At 39.8% G+C, this 16,762-nt stretch overlaps 1 protein-coding gene across 2 annotated transcripts in view; it reads right to left on the bottom strand.

The window, feature by feature from the left end:
* Positions 1-16,762, bottom strand: part of PHRF1 (PHD and ring finger domains 1) — a 247,004-nt gene that overhangs the window by 60,901 nt on the left and 169,341 nt on the right. For both annotated transcript variants that reach the window (XM_053720192.1, XM_053720193.1), the window contains exons 14-15: positions 13,070-16,014; positions 1,584-1,842 (exon numbers count right to left, since the gene is read on the bottom strand). In XM_053720192.1, the coding sequence (XP_053576167.1) occupies positions 1,584-1,842; positions 13,070-16,014 (3,204 nt within the window). The remainder of the gene's footprint in view (positions 1-1,583; positions 1,843-13,069; positions 16,015-16,762) is intronic.

The raw sequence follows: 16,762 nt of genomic DNA, 5'->3' as shown, positions 1-16,762 counted from the left end.
GATTCTACATTCCAGCAAAAACGTTTAACATGATAAATACCTATTAAAAGGTTTAGTGTACTTTTAACAGAGTAATTCCGGTGAAATACCATCCCCAGAATACAGAAGTGTAGAGTATACATACATGTCATTATAACGGTATGGCAGGATTTTCTCATCAATTCCATTCAGAAAATAAAAACTGCTACATACCTCAATGCAGATTCATCTGCCCGCTGTCCCCTGATCTGAAGCTTTTACCTCCCTCAGATGGCCGAGAAACAGCAATATGATCTTAACTACTCCGGTTAAAATCATAGTAAAAACTCTGGTAGATTCTTCTTCAAACTCTGCCAGAGAGGCAATAACACGCTCCGGTGCTATTGTAAAATAACAAACTTTTGATTGAAGTTATAAAAACTAAGTATAATCACCATAGTCCTCTCACACATCCTATCTAGTCGTTGGGTGCAAGAGAATGACTGGGAGTGACGTAGAGGGGAGGAGCTATATGCAGCTCTGCTGGGTGAATCCTCTTGCATTTCCTGTTGGGGAGGAGTTATATCCCAGAAGTAATGATGACCCGTGGACTGATCACACATAACAGAAGAAAGTTTATTTTGACTTGAGTGTCCCTTTAAATCTTTGTCACAATCACTATCAGATAGTGTCGTCACTATTATCCAAAAGGAAAAACAATCTGGTAGTGCTAGTTTGCTGTGATGTTGCCGTTATGCCAAATAGAGCAAGGCTGGCCCTGTTTTGCTTCAACACTCATTTTTACAAACACTCTCAGATGGGCTATATAAATGGATCATCAACAAAACATTTATGCAAAGAAACAATTAGTGTACAATGTCCCTTTAAGTCATTTTTATTATAAAGGATAATATGCATTAGCAGTTAAAGGGACAGCCAATACCAAAATTGTTTAAAGAGATAGATAACACCTTTACTACCCACTCCCCAGCTTTGCACAACCACATTGATATATTATTATACTTAAACATTTAAACTTCTAAATTTCTGCCTGTTTCTAAGCCACTACAGACAGCCTCTTATCATATGCTTTATTGTCAGCTTTTCACAACAGAAGACTGCTAGTTTATGTGAGCCATATAGATAACATTGTGCTCACACCTGTAGGTTGTGGATGACACTGCACCAATTGGCTAAAATGCAAGTCAATAGATAATAAATAGCCATGTGATCGGGGGTGGGGGGGCAGTCAAAAGAGGCTTTGATACAAGGTAAACACAGAGGTAAAAAGTGTATTAATATAAAAAATGTCTAGCACTAACAAACATTTATAAAGTTATTTAACTCTTCTATTAGCAGTTTACAAGGTTTGGCAAATACTGGTCACCTTAGCTGTTGCCAGTTAGTGACAGATGCAACCACAAGTTTCACCATACTAATGCTACAATGGGGAGTGCAAGAAGCAATATTTTCAGTAGTGCTTTATAGCAAAAACATGGAAAATAAATAACGACTATATCACAAAGCAGTTTTATTTTTCTTAATCTAATATTTTATAGGTGAGGCAGTTTTGAGTGTCCCTTTAAAGCTAAGATGTATATTAGACATGCGTGGTATGCACACACCTGTAGATTTATCAGTATCAGAATTCTCCTCTTCCTGAAGATTCCAGGTAACTCTCTTGACATTAGTTTTTGTTTTGGATAAAGACGCCTCGGAAGTATCTGCTTTAGGCGCTTCACTATCTGCATTTTCTTGCTTTAGAGAGTCGCTAGCTTTTTCTTTGACATCATCAATAGGAATTCCAGCCTCTTCGTCAGTTGTGTTCCCATCTTGTAGAAAAGGAATAACTTCCGCTTGAGAAGAAAAGATATTTACTGTATCCTAAAGAGGAAAAAAGTCAAGATCAATATAATAATCCTCACTATGTTTTTCCACTTTATCCTGAAATTTTCGAATTTATATTCTACTCGTTAAAGGGAAGATATAAAAAGGTAAAATGTGTTACAAACCAGTAGAACTGCAAAGTACATATCAAAATGAATTACAGGAGCTTTAGAACCCGCTAGCAAAATGTATTAATCATCTACTGTTCACGGTTCAAGGTAACTGGCTTTATAGAGAAGGACCCAGATAAAAAGATTTACACTAGGCTAGTACAGTGAGAATTAAACCACCACTCAATGCAGTAGTATTGCATAATTAAAGTGCATAATAAAAAGACAATGCAATAACACCTACTCTGATTATCAAATAAGCAGTAGAGGGCAGGCTACCCCAGTCTGCACATGTTCAAACAGAGCTTGTGCTGTATCTGAATATTAGTTTGTGATTGGTTAGCAAAAGGTTCTTTTGTTCTGGGGGACAGGGAAATCAGTGGAAAAAATAAACATAAAATATGATCATTTGACAAAACAAAGCTGCAGATTTCATTGCAAAATGATTCTTATCTATGAAGATTTGTGTTTAGTGTCCCTTTAAAAGGCATACCTAGGTAGGCTCAGGAGCAGCAATGCTCTACTGGGAGATAGCTGGTGATTGGTGGCTGCACATGTATGAATTTTGTCATTGGCTCACCTGATGCGTTCAGTTAAAGCACAGTTGTGCATTACACCTGCTGACACTGCAGCAGTTTACTTTTCATTACAGGATACCAAGAGAATGAAACAAATTTGATAACGGAAGCAAATTGGAACGTTGCTAAAATTGCCTGCTCTCTCTGGATCATGAACATTTATGCTAACTGTACTGTACCTTTAAGTGATAGGCATTATCAACTGGCAAGCTCCACTATATTCAGTAAATCAGCTATAAAAATCCCAAGTTAAATACAAAATTTAGATATGTAAAAAAATAAATGGAGTAGCACAGAAGGATACACTTCCCAGATAACTGATGAGAAATACAACATACAGTATACAAATAAATAAGTACAGGGCGCTTAAACACTACACTAATTATTTTTAGTATTTACAAAGGTTTGGCTGTTGAAGGGACAGTTCACTGTAAAACAGTTTTTCCCTGAATTTGTTCCCCATGAGTTGTTATATCAGCTGCGGCATAGAAAATGTAAGAGATATTGCTCATTTATGCTTCTTTTTGCAAAAGAAATAGCTGGATTTGCCATTTGAAACCACAGCCCATCATTATAGGCTAAGCTTGCAGACAGATCAGATCTCGTTATCTTATCACTCAAATGCTTTCCTTTCTTATCTCTGTCTCTGTACAATGCTTAAAAAGAACAATTGAAAGTGAAGAACATTTTAGAGCTTTATCTCTTCCACCTCCCACTCTGCGTGTAATTTCTTCTGATGGATGTGTTTACATAGTTACTCAATAGCCTATACCTAGGTATAGAAACTTTCAGTATAAGTAGGGATACCACAGGCTAAATCAGCTATTTCACATGCCAATATAAAGGCTAAGGAGCTATTTGTAAACAATTTAATACATTCCAGATAGTAAAATGGATCATTGGGAACAAATTAAAGGAGAGAAAGTTTTTGGGTAAACTGTCCCTTTAAGACTAGACTACACTAGGTACACTAATAAAAGGGAAAACAAAGGTTAGTAATTATTCAGGAATTTCTGGGATATATAGTAGTGAGGTTTACAGTACAGAAAGAACAAGAGGTTACCAGTGTATATCATCCCCTTAAGCAGGGTTCGACAAAAAAAGTGAGTCACTGGCTCCTAAAATTTTACCCCTGGCTCCTAACTTTTTGGGTTATACTCCATATATTTATATACAAATACCACTGTCTGCTTCCTAAAAGTATGTTTGGCGCCTAAATTGTTTTACTGGCTCCTTAAAGTGAATGTCAATGTTGATGCTAAAGTGCCCGTTTTTTAAAAATTCGATTAAAAACAGGGGCACTTTAATTCATCAAAATTTACATTTCACTCCTGTTGAGAAAAAAAAAAAAACTTACCTTTTAACCTTCACAGCAGCTCCAGCTTCCTCTGGTCGTTGCAAGCCATTTCTGACGTCAGAAATGATGGATAGGTCATCCACCAATCACGCCCCCCCCCCCCCCCACGGAATCAGTGTCTGATTCAACACCGTGATTGGAGGAAGCCAGATTCCTCATTTTAGACCCAGGAAGAGCCTTTGTGACAGGTGGAGTAAGATGGAGCTGCTGTGAAGATTAAAAGGTAAGTTTTTTTTCTCAACAGGAGTGAAATGTAAATTTTGATGAATTAAAGTGCCCCTGTTTTTAATCGAATTTTTAGCATTTTTAGCAACTTTAGCATCAAAATTGACATTCACTTTAAAGTGCCATAAAACATTTTGCATTATATGCAGATTATAAAGGTTCAACTGAGGTAAAACAGTATGTGAAAAAAAGTGTGGAAAAAAATCCTGTAAGTATTTTAATAAAATTTCCAAAAATCTGCAAAATGACTTACACTTTATTGTTGCCAAGTGTAGCCTGCTCCCCCCTCCCTGTATCAGTGTCCTAGTCCAAACCTTTTGCTATCATATAACAAAGTGTGCATGTGAGCATAATTATGTATGCAAGCAAAGGGGGGGGGGGGGGTGTTTAGGAGAGACAACAGGTACGCTACTGTTTGTTGCCAAGAGGCTTGCTTGTTTCCATGGGGATGTCACATGCTTTATGCAAGCTTCCGCATTGTACTGTGCACTGCTTTAGTCAGGTGCTATGCGACTCTGCCCCCTACTGTACACATGTGCATTCTGAAGAAGCTATGGTCTGGATAGCACCTTTCATATATGGAAATGCCCAGGGGGAGCTTGCTGAAAACAAAACTATGCCTGAATTAAAGGGGATAATGGGGGTTAAATAGAAACCATTTTGCAGGTAAGCTTTGGCTGCATTATATATTTATAAACTTATGTTAGTTCATACTGTTTTATGTCCCTTTACGTTTAAACAGATTTATCGACCACTGCTTTAAAGGGATAGTAAATAGAAGATATTTCTGTTGTCTTGCTATAGTATAACATAGATATGTGCATTAAGAGATTTCGGGCACATCCAGATGGTGAAGATGATGGCCGCATTTTTTGAAGCTGGATTTATTCTTGGGAAAGCTCCACACACTAAGATCTGTGCAAACCCAGATCTTAGTGTGTTGAACTTTCACAAGATGCCGCAAGTGGCCGTCTTCATCCGCAATTAGGGGCATCCGAAACCTCCAAATGCACAGGCCTAAAATAATATTCTTGCTATAATAAGATATCAGTCATATCATTTTGAAAACTAAAATTGTTTGCTGCACTTGCCTCATTTGGAGGAGCCAATTAGGGCTTGATGCTGCAGCTGACAAGCCTAGCCCCTGTCATAATATAATAAGTATAAAGTGCTTTGTTTTACAGTTATTATCTGTTAATGCTAATTAGGGAAAGATGCAGGGTTCGCCTTGAGATGTCCACAGTGAGAATTTTCAGTTCTAAGAAATAGTAAAGCTACAATTTCCAGAGCCAAATTACAAGAAAAGGGGACAAAATAAATACTGAAAGCAACTAGCAAAGTTCTTTCACTGTCCATAACCAACATATATTAAAATCTCAAGGTAGTTACTGTCCCTTTAAAATATACCTATCCCTAGCTTCTGCCAACCCTGGGCCAGATTACAGGTGGAGCGCTATTTAGAGCCTTCACTAGAGCGCTAACTGTGCTAGAAGCAAACTTTTTGTGTGCATCGGGTTGCGTTCGTATTACGAGTTAAAAGTATAAAGTTATCGCTCACTTGCTAACCTGATGTGAACTTAGAATATCGATCACACGATAACCTATTCCCCCATAGAAGTCAATGGAGCATAAAAAAGTGGGAGAAAAACCTAACACCCAACTCATGCGCAAAAATATTCTCGTGTGCTAACCCGACATGAAAATATGAATATTTCACATTCCAATGTTCTTTACATAGAAGAAAATGTTCTATTTATTCATAAATACATATTATCTGATGGTATTTTGGTACAATATATATATATATATATATATATATATATATATATATATATATATATATATATACACACACATACATACATACACACCCATATATATATATATATATATATATATATATATTACACAAGCACACACGATTATATATAGATACATACAGATATATATAGAAATATCTATTAATAAATAAGTAGAACATATTCCCCTATATGCAGTAAATACACAGTATAACTATTAAATATGAATATTGCATAAATAAGCTTTTACATGTTTTCATCTACTTAACTGCAAAGGGCTACAATGCACTTCTATACAAGTCTATATATGTGTACATATATATTTGTGCCTTTTCCCCCCGAGATCTCATATCTTTGAGCCCTTATTAGTGTGCAATATTTTTTTGTGAATAATTTTTATTAGATGGTGTTATTATGAGTGGAACTGTACTATGTAGGGTATTTTTGATGTGCTTTGTGAAACAGTTAACCAAAGCTCTGAGGTCGGGCAAACCTGAATAGCATTAATTTCAATTGAGCTCAAGCGATCGTGTTTATTTTAAGCTTGTAATACGAGCACAATGTAACTGCGCCCATACAAATGCGAGAATATCTCTCGAGAACAGAAACGGTTGCGCTCCATTTGTAATCTGGCCCCCTATGTTTTCTAAGGCAGCTTTATTTCCCAAATGCACCAGTTTCCCAAAATGCACCAGTTTGTTCATGGTGTCTAGAAGTAATCCTATTACATATAAATCCAAAATAAAAATTCAGATTCAGATAGAGTGCAATTTTATAAAACAGTCTGATGTTATCCTTTCCATGAGAGCATATCACACATGTAAATAGCTCTTTCAGAAGCTGACAAACTTACAGGTAATAAGGACTTGCTACTGCTTGAATGTTTACAAAGGCAGCATTTTATATGAAAAGATTTCCACCCAGTATGAGCTAATATCTGCATAAATGTATATGCAAAAAACGCATATGCTTTTACATAATGGCCGTTTCAGGCATACTTGCTTATTTCCCTTTCAGGTTTAAGATTACTTCTCATTTATTATGGTAAACATTCTATTTGTGTATACATGCAGCAGTTTGGGAAAATGTATTCTCTATAGTAACATGCCTGGTTTTACAGATTTGAGACACACATTTTTTTAATATAAACATGATCTTCTGCAAATTCTGCTTTTCCATTTGTCAGTCACTATATTTAACTGTTTTTTTTTTTTATATATATATATTTGTAAATGCCGACAGTAAAAAAACAGAATTTATGTTTACCTGATAAATTACTTTCTCCAACGGTGTGTCCGGTCCACGGCGTCATCCTTACTTGTGGGATATTCTCTTCCCCAACAGGAAATGGCAAAGAGCCCAGCAAAGCTGGTCACATGATCCCTCCTAGGCTCCGCCTTCCCCAGTCATTCGACCGACGTAAAGGAGGAATATTTGCATAGGAGAAATCATATGATACCGTGGTGACTGTAGTTAAAGAAAATAAATTATCAGACCTGATTAAAAAACCAGGGCGGGCCGTGGACCGGACACACCGTTGGAGAAAGTAATTTATCAGGTAAACATAAATTCTGTTTTCTCCAACATAGGTGTGTCCGGTCCACGGCGTCATCCTTACTTGTGGGAACCAATACCAAAGCTTTAGGACACGGATGAAGGGAGGGAGCAAATCAGGTCACCTAGATGGAAGGCACCACGGCTTGCAAAACCTTTCTCCCAAAAATAGCCTCAGAAGAAGCAAAAGTATCAAATTTGTAAAATTTAGTAAAAGTGTGCAGTGAAGACCAAGTCGCTGCCTTACATATCTGATCAACAGAAGCCTCGTTCTTGAAGGCCCATGTGGAAGCCACGGCCCTAGTGGAATGAGCTGTGATTCTTTCAGGAGGCTGCCGTCCGGCAGTCTCGTAAGCCAATCTGATGATGCTTTTAAGCCAAAAAGAGAGAGAGGTAGAAGTTGCTTTTTGACCTCTCCTTTTACCAGAATAAACAACAAACAAGGAAGATGTTTGTCTAAAATCCTTTGTAGCATCTAAATAGAATTTTAGAGCACGAACTACATCCAAATTGTGCAACAAACGTTCCTTCTTTGAAACTGGATTCGGACACAAAGAAGGCACGACTATCTCCTGGTTAATGTTTTTGTTAGAAACAACTTTCGGAAGAAAAACAGGTTTAGTACGCAAAACCACCTTATCTGCATGGAACACCAGATAAGGAGGAGAACACTGCAGAGCAGATAACTCTGAAACTCTTCTAGCAGAAGAAATTGCAACCAAAAACAAAACTTTCCAAGATAATAACTTAATATCAACGGAATGTAAGGGTTCAAACGGAACCCCCTGAAGAACTGAAAGAACTAAATTGAGACTCCAAGGAGGAGTCAAAGGTTTGTAAACAGGCTTGATTCTAACCAGAGCCTGAACAAAGGCTTGAACATCTGGCACAGCCGCCAGCTTTTTGTGAAGTAACACAGACAAAGCAGAAATCTGTCCCTTCAAAGAACTTGCAGATAATCCTTTCTCCAAACCTTCTTGAAGAAAGGATAGAATCTTAGGAATTTTTATCTTGTCCCAAGGGAATCCTTTAGATTCACACCAACAGATATATTTTTTCCATATTTTATGGTAGATTTTTCTAGTTACAGGCTTTCTGGCCTGAACAAGAGTATCAATGACAGAATCTGAGAACCCTCGCTTTGATAAAATCAAGCGTTCAATCTCCAAGCAGTCAGTTGGAGTGAGACCAGATTCGGATGTTCGAACGGACCTTGAACAAGAAGGTCCCGTCTCAAAGGTAGCTTCCATGGTGGAGCCGATTACATATTCACCAGGTCTGCATACCAAGTCCTGCGTGGCCACGCAGGAGCTATCAAGATCACCGATGCCCTCTCCTGATTGATCCTGGCTACCAGCCTGGGGATGAGAGGAAACGGTGGGAATACATAAGCTAGTTTGAAGGTCCAAGGTGCTACTAGTGCATCTACTAGAGTCGCCTTGGGATCCCTGGATCTGGACCCGTAGCAAGGAACCTTGAAGTTCTGACGAGAGGCCATCAGATCCATGTCTGGAATGCCCCACAACTGAGTAATTTGGGCAAAGATTTCCGGATGGAGTTCCCACTCCCCCGGATGAAATGTCTGACGACTCAGAAAATCCGCTTCCCAATTTTCCACTCCTGGGATGTGGATTGCAGACAAGTGGCAGGAGTGAGTCTCCGCCCATTGAATGATTTTGGTCACTTCTTCCATCGCCAGGGAACTCCTTGTTCCCCCCTGATGGTTGATGTACGCAACAGTCGTCATGTTGTCCGATTGAAACCGTATGAATTTGGCCTTTGCTAGCTGAGGCCAAGCCTTGAGAGCATTGAATATCGCTCTCAGTTCCAGAATATTTATCGGGAGAAGAGATTCTTCCCGAGACCAAAGACCCTGAGCTTTCAGGAGTCCCCAGACCGCGCCCCAGCCCACCAGACTGGCGTCGGTCGTGACAATGACCCACTCTGGTCTGCGGAAGCTCATCCCCTGTGACAGGTTGTCCAGGGACAGCCACCAACGGAGTGAATCTCTGGTCCTCTGATCTACTTGTATCGTCGGAGACAAGTCTGTATAATCCCCATTCCACTGACTGAGCATGCACAGTTGTAATGGTCTCAGATGAATTCGTGCAAAAGGAACTATGTCCATTGCCGCGACCATCAAACCTATTACTTCCATGCACTGCGCTATGGAAGGAAGAGGAACAGAATGAAGTACTTGACAAGAGTTTAGAAGTTTTGATTTTCTGGCCTCTGTCAGAAAAATCCTCATTTCTAAGGAGTCTATTATTGTTCCCAAGAAGGGAACTCTTGTTGACGGAGATAGAGAACTCTTTTCTACGTTCACTTTCCACCCGTGAGATCTGAGAAAGGCCAGGACAATGTCTGTGTGAGCCTTTGCTTGTGGAAGGGACGACGCTTGAATCAGAATGTCGTCCAAGTAAGGTACTACTGCAATGCCCCTTGGTCTTAGCACCGCTAGAAGGGACCCCAGTACCTTTGTGAAAATTCTTGGAGCAGTGGCTAATCCGAACGGAAGTGCCACAAACTGGTAATGCTTGTCCAGAAAGGCGAACCTTAGGAACCGATGATGTTCCTTGTGGATAGGAATATGTAGATACGCATCCTTTAAATCCACCGTGGTCATGAATTGACCTTCCTGGATGGAAGGAAGAATTGTTCGAATGGTTTCCATTTTGAACGATGGAACCTTGAGAAACTTGTTTAGGATCTTGAGATCTAAGATTGGTCTGAATGTTCCCTCTTTTTTGGGAACTATGAACAGATTGGAGTAGAACCCCATCCCTTGTTCTCCTAATGGAACAGGATGAATCACTCCCATTTTTAACAGGTCTTCTACACAATGTAAGAATGCCTGTTTTTTTATGTGGTCTGAAGACAATTGAGACCTGTGGAACCTCCCCCTTGGGGGAAGCCCCTTGAATTCCAGAAGATAACCTTGGGAGACTATTTCCAGCGCCCAAGGATCCAGAACATCTCTTGCCCAAGCCTGAGCGAAGAGAGAGAGTCTGCCCCCCACCAGATCCGGTCCTGGATCGGGGGCCAACATCTCATGCTGTCTTGGTAGCAGTGGCAGGTTTCTTGGCCTGCTTACCTTTGTTCCAGCCTTGCATTGGCCTCCAGGCTGGCTTGGCTTGAGAAGTATTACCCTCTTGCTTAGAGGATGTAGCACTTGGGGCTGGTCCGTTTCTGCGAAAGGGACGAAAATTTGGTTTATTTTTAGCCTTGAAAGACCTATCCTGAGGAAGGGCGTGGCCCTTGCCCCCAGTGATATCAGAAATAATCTCTTTCAAGTCAGGGCCAAACAGCGTTTTCCCCTTGAAAGGAATGTTAAGCAATTTGTTCTTGGAAGACGCATCCGCTGACCAAGATTTTAGCCAAAGCGCTCTGCGCGCCACAATAGCAAACCCAGAATTTTTCGCCGCTAATCTAGCCAATTGCAAAGTGGCGTCTAAGGTGAAAGAGTTAGCCAATTTGAGAGCATGAATTCTGTCCAAAATCTCCTCATAAGAAGAATCTTTATTGAGCGCCTTTTCTAGTTCATCGAACCAGAAACACGCTGCTGTAGTGACAGGAACAATGCATGAAATTGGCTGTAGAAGGTAACCTTGCTGAACAAACATCTTTTTAAGCAAACCCTCTAATTTTTTATCCATAGGATCTTTGAAAGCACAACTATCTTCTATGGGTATAGTGGTGCGTTTGTTTAGAGTAGAAACCGCCCCCTCGACCTTGGGGACTGTCTGCCATAAGTCCTTTCTGGGGTCGACCATAGGAAACAATTTCTTAAATATAGGGGGAGGGACGAAAGGTATGCCGGGCCTTTCCCATTCTTTGTTTACAATGTCCGCCACCCGCTTGGGTATAGGAAAAGCTTCGGGGGGCCCCGGGACCTCTAGGAACTTGTCCATCTTACATAATTTCTCTGGAATGACCAAATTCTCACAATCATCCAGAGTAGATAACACCTCCTTAAGCAGAGCGCGGAGATGTTCCAATTTAAATTTGAATGTAATCACATCAGGTTCAGCTTGTTGAGAAATTTTCCCTGAATCTGAAATTTCTCCCTCAGACAAAACCTCCCTGGCCCCCTCAGACTGGTGTAGGGGCACTTCAGAACCAATATCATCAGCGTCCTCATGCTCTTCAGTATTTTCTAAAACAGAGCAGTCGCGCTTTCGCTGATAAGTGGGCATTTTGGCTAAAATGTTTTTGATAGAATTATCCATTACAGCCGTTAATTGTTGCATAGTAAGGAGTATTGGCGCACTAGATGTACTAGGGGCCTCCTGTGTGGGCAAGACTGGCGTAGACGAAGGAGGGGATGATGCAGTACCATGCTTACTCCCCTCACTTGAGGAATCATCTTGGGCATCATTTTCTCTAAATTTTGTGTCACATAAATCACATCTATTTAAATGAGAAGGAACCTTGGCTTCCCCACATACAGAACACAGTCTATCTGATAGTTCAGACATGTAAAACAGGCATAAACTTGATAAAGTACAAAAAACGTTTTAAAATAAAACCGTTACTGTCACTTTAAATTTTAAACTGAACACACTTTATTACTGTAAATGTGAAAAAGTATGAAGGAATTGTTCAAAATTCACCAAAATTTCACCACAGTGTCTTAAAGCCTTAAAAGTATTGCACACCAAATTTGAAAGCTTTAACTCTTAAAATAACGGAACCGGAGCCGTTTTTATATTTAACCCCTATACAGTCCCTGGTATCTGCTTTGCTGAGACCCAACCAAGCCCAAAGGGGAATACGATACCAAATGACGCCTTCAGAAAGCTTTTTCTATGTATCTGAGCTCCTCACACATGCATCTGCATGTCATGCTTGCCAAAAACAACTGCGCAATAGAGGCGCGAAAATGAGGCTCTGCCTATGATTAGGGAAAGCCCCTAGAGAAAAAGGTGTCCAATACAGTGCCTGCCGGTTATTTTACATAATTCCCAAGAATAAAATAATTCCTCAAAGCTATGAAGTATTAAAAATGCCTATATATCAATCGTTTTAGCCCAGAAAATGTCTACCAGTCTTAAAAGCCCTTGTGAAGCCCTTTATTCTTATGTAATAAAAATGGCTTACCGGATCCCATAGGGAAAATGACAGCTTCCAGCATTACATAGTCTTGTTAGAAATGTGTCATACCTCAAGCAGCAAAAGTCTGCTCACTGTTTCCCCCAACTGAAGTTAATTCCTCTCAACAGTCCTGTGTGGAAACAGCCATCGATTTTAGTAACGGTTGCTAAAATCATTTTCCTCTTACAAACAGAAATCTTCATCTCTTTTCTGTTTCAGAGTAAATAGTACATACCAGCACTATTTTAAAATAACAAACTCTTGATTGAAGAATAAAAACTACATTTAAACACCAAAAAACTCTAAGCCATCTCCGTGGAGATGTTGCCTGTACAACGGCAAAGAGAATGACTGGGGAAGGCGGAGCCTAGGAGGGATCATGTGACCAGCTTTGCTGGGCTCTTTGCCATTTCCTGTTGGGGAAGAGAATATCCCACAAGTAAGGATGACGCCGTGGACCGGACACACCTATGTTGGAGAAATGAGCATTTAACTGGTTTTACTCACCTTGTGATCTTGTTTCATTAAGATGGCCTCTTCAAGGTCAACATCGTCAGGGCTGGCTTCCTCTACAGAGCACACTTCATCTGAAAGCTCGTTAAGAAGAAAGTCATCCAAGTGGGATGGAGACCACTGAAGATCATCAGTTTCTGATTTGACAGCTGCAATGGTGATAGATGGTAACTTGTCTTTAGAAGGGCTGGAATGGGGACTGACAGACTTTGGACTAGGAGGATCAGTGAGAGCAGATGATGGGGAATCTTGTGGACTAATTACTTCTACCTTAGGAAGCATGCCATCTAAAGCAGGTATATCGGATTGTGGTGGTGGAGGTTCTTGGACATTTTCGCTCTTATCTTTAGGGAGAAGAGAATCTAAGATGGATGGAGACCATGGTGGGCTTTTGTTTTCCATATTATTTAAATCATCACCTGAAGAATCTTCACTCTCTTCCTGTTTTATATCCAATAATGCAACTTTGTCTAAGGAGTGATAGGAGTCACTGTCAACCTCCTCAAGGGGCAAATGTATTGATGACTCCTCTATTTCTTCTTTGACAGGCTGATATTCTGTTTCAACAGTAAGAGTACAGGCAAAGCTCTTTTCCCCTCCAATTGACTGTAGAATGCTGTGCGATTTTTCCTCAGTAACGAAGCGAAAGTTTTTTTCTTTTGACTTATGAGCTTTGTATTCCTTGGGCATCTGTGGTGACCTTGATCTCTGCTTTTCTCTTTCCTCTTTAGGTCTTTTTTCCTCTTTAGGTCTTTTTTTTTCTTTTCCTTTCATGCCCCGCTCTTTAAGAACATAACTCTTTTCATATCTGTGCTTCCGCCTCCTATCTCTCTCAGGGCTAATGGAACGAGAGTCAGATCTGGACCTGTGCTTCTTTTTTTTCTTTTTCTTGCTGTTATACATTCTCTGAGAAGAGCTGCTAAGGCTGCTTGATCTTGATCTCTTTCTCTCTTTAGACTCAGAGTTTTTTCTCTTTTTCTCTTTCTTTTTCTCCTTCTGTCTTTTTTTCTTGGAACGTTCGTAACTGCCTGAGCTGGAACCATCACTACGATCCCTTTTTATTTTGTGTGTTTTATTTTTTGATCTCTTATCTTTCTCTTCATCCGAAGACGAAGAAGCAGACCTGGACTCTCTCTCTTTGGAGTGTGTCCCTAACCTGTGCTCTCTCTCTTTGGACCGTCTGCCTGTCCTCGATTCATTCTCTTTGGAGCATGTACCCAATTTGGATTCTCTCTCTCTTGAATGTGTCCCTGACCTGAATTCTCTCTCTTTCAAACATGTCCCTGACTTGGATTCTCTCTCTTTGGAACACATCTCTGATCTTGAATCCTTCTCTTTGGACCTTGTTTCTGACCTGGTCTGTGAGCATACCTTCAGTTCTTCCTTGGCAGTCTTTTCCTTTTTCACCAGCTCAATACTAACTGAAGGGGATTGAGACTGTCCTGGAGATTTTGACTCCCACACCAGTCTATTACTTAGTGTACTCTGATGAATGACCCTGCTTGGAAGAGTCTCTAGCTCACATTTAATCTCTTTTTTGTCTTCATGATCAAAGTGGAAGCCACGACTACCTCCGGGTTTCAGATCAGAAGTAATCTTCAAACCAGAGAGTGGGCAGGATATTCTGAAAGGTGTATGCTCAATCTCATCTTCTTCAAGAACTTCCTTTTTTATCTCTTTCTCTGCCTTAATGTAAGGAGTTGAAAGTGGGCTCAAGTCTAAGAAATTCTTTAAATCCCTATGTTTTGGAGACAGATCAGAAAATACAGGACCAAGTTTTGAGACTATTTTGCTGGAGTGGGTGGTTAACTTAAAGCTCCGAAATCCTCCTACTTTGCTACTAGGTTGAGGTGCACTACTAGCAGAAGGTGGAGGAGAGGGTTCACTAGGTTGAGGTACACTACTAGCAGAAGGTGGAGGAGACGGTTCATGTCTTTTTGGACTAGTGCTTGGAGAGCCTGAATCTGAACCTGTTGGATTAAATGGATCATATATTTCATTTTTAACAGGCTTCTCCTTTTTAGTACATACAGGAGTAACTTTTTGTTGGGTTTTTCCGTCAGAACAACGGAAAGGATCTCTTGAACTTGGGCTGAACACTCTACAGGAATTCTCAGAACTCCCACTTATTGTTATACGAAGACCCCCTCCTCCCACATCTGAAGAGCCTACACTCCTTGAGCTGCTAGAGTAAGGTAAAGACGGTCCACTACCTGAACTTGTGTGACTAGAAGTATCTCCAATACTGTGCCTTTGTTGTTCCTGTGACTCCTGACGTGAACTATTAGTCCTATTTTCTGTAGTGTTAACCCTCCCAGACTGGTGACTCTCTCGTCCAGTTAGTTGATTCACACAAGTACTAGGAAAGCTGGTATTCCTACTTATGCTTACTGATGTCTCAGATTGTTTGTGCACTTCTTTGTTAGACTTTTCATCTATTTCCTTTTTTATCTTTGGTATTCTAGGAAGCTCTGAAATGTCCAGTCTTTTAGAAGGTGGTTTAAGAGGATTTTTGACCTCTGGTCTCTTAGACGGTGTTTGATCATTTGAGCTGGGAGGCTCTAGCTTATGTAAAGTCCCATTGAAACGGGGAGGCTCCCCAGGTCTTGAAACTGAACGATTTGCTGCTGAGGCCTGCACTTGAACAGCCCGTGGAGTAAAAGCATTCTTTAACCTGAAAGCAGATGTTCCCGAGATACCAGAGTTGGGCAGCGAAAGCCTCTCCAGTCCACTAGGAGATGATGGAGGTGGGGAAGGTGAAGGGGATAGAGAGTAAAGTCCAGATGATGGGAAAGATAATTGAAGTTGCTGTCCAATCGATTTCCCTGCACTAGATGAGGAGGTGGAAGCTGGAGATTGTGAAAGTGAGGAGCATGGTTCCTTATGATTGTTTGCTGGTGTTACTTCTCTAGATGACTTCTTCTGCAATGATGCTTCACCTATGGATGGGTACAAAAAGTATGAAAACGTTAGGAGAAAAACACTTACCTAAAATCCATTTGATTAGTTTTCACAGGAGTTGAAATCTTCCCAATTTGTATATAAAGAATGTAAAAGTGTACTTTTTAATCATAACAAATATATTATTATAGTATAATATTATTAGAAAAATAATAAATGCTAAACCGCAAGTACTAATTATTATATTAATTATACTAATTGTTGTATTAATGAAAACATATAATGAAAAAATATAATATAAAAATATAAATATCAGTGATTTAAGGGAATAGTTAAATTGCATACATTTGGACAAAGTATTCTCAAATAGACAGAGGATAGAATTAAAAAATGTCTAAAATAAATATACATAACAAATAATTTAATAAAACACAGGGATCAAGGAGTTGTACTAAATTAACTATACGTAGACTGTATAAACGTAATTACTGGGGTCCCCCAAGGATCAACAATGGGTCCAGTTCTTTTTAAAGGCACAGTCAAGAATAGTAACTTAGTAATTTTAAACAACTTTCCAATTTACTTTTATCACCAATTTTGCTTTGTTCTCTTAGTATTCTTAGTTGAAAGCAAAATCTAGGAGGTTCATATGCTAATTTTTTAGACCTTAAAGGCCGCCTCTAATCTGACAGTTTTTCACCACTAGAGGGCATTAGTTCATGTGTTTCATATAGAGAACATTGAGCTCACACCTGTGGAGTTACCTAGGAGTGAGCACTGATTGGC

This window comes from Bombina bombina, chromosome 7 (genome assembly GCF_027579735.1).
Source record: "Bombina bombina isolate aBomBom1 chromosome 7, aBomBom1.pri, whole genome shotgun sequence".
NCBI classification, from domain to species: domain Eukaryota; kingdom Metazoa; phylum Chordata; class Amphibia; order Anura; family Bombinatoridae; genus Bombina; species Bombina bombina.
Note: the sequence above shows the minus strand (reverse complement) of the source record. Positions and strands in the feature narration are given on the sequence as shown.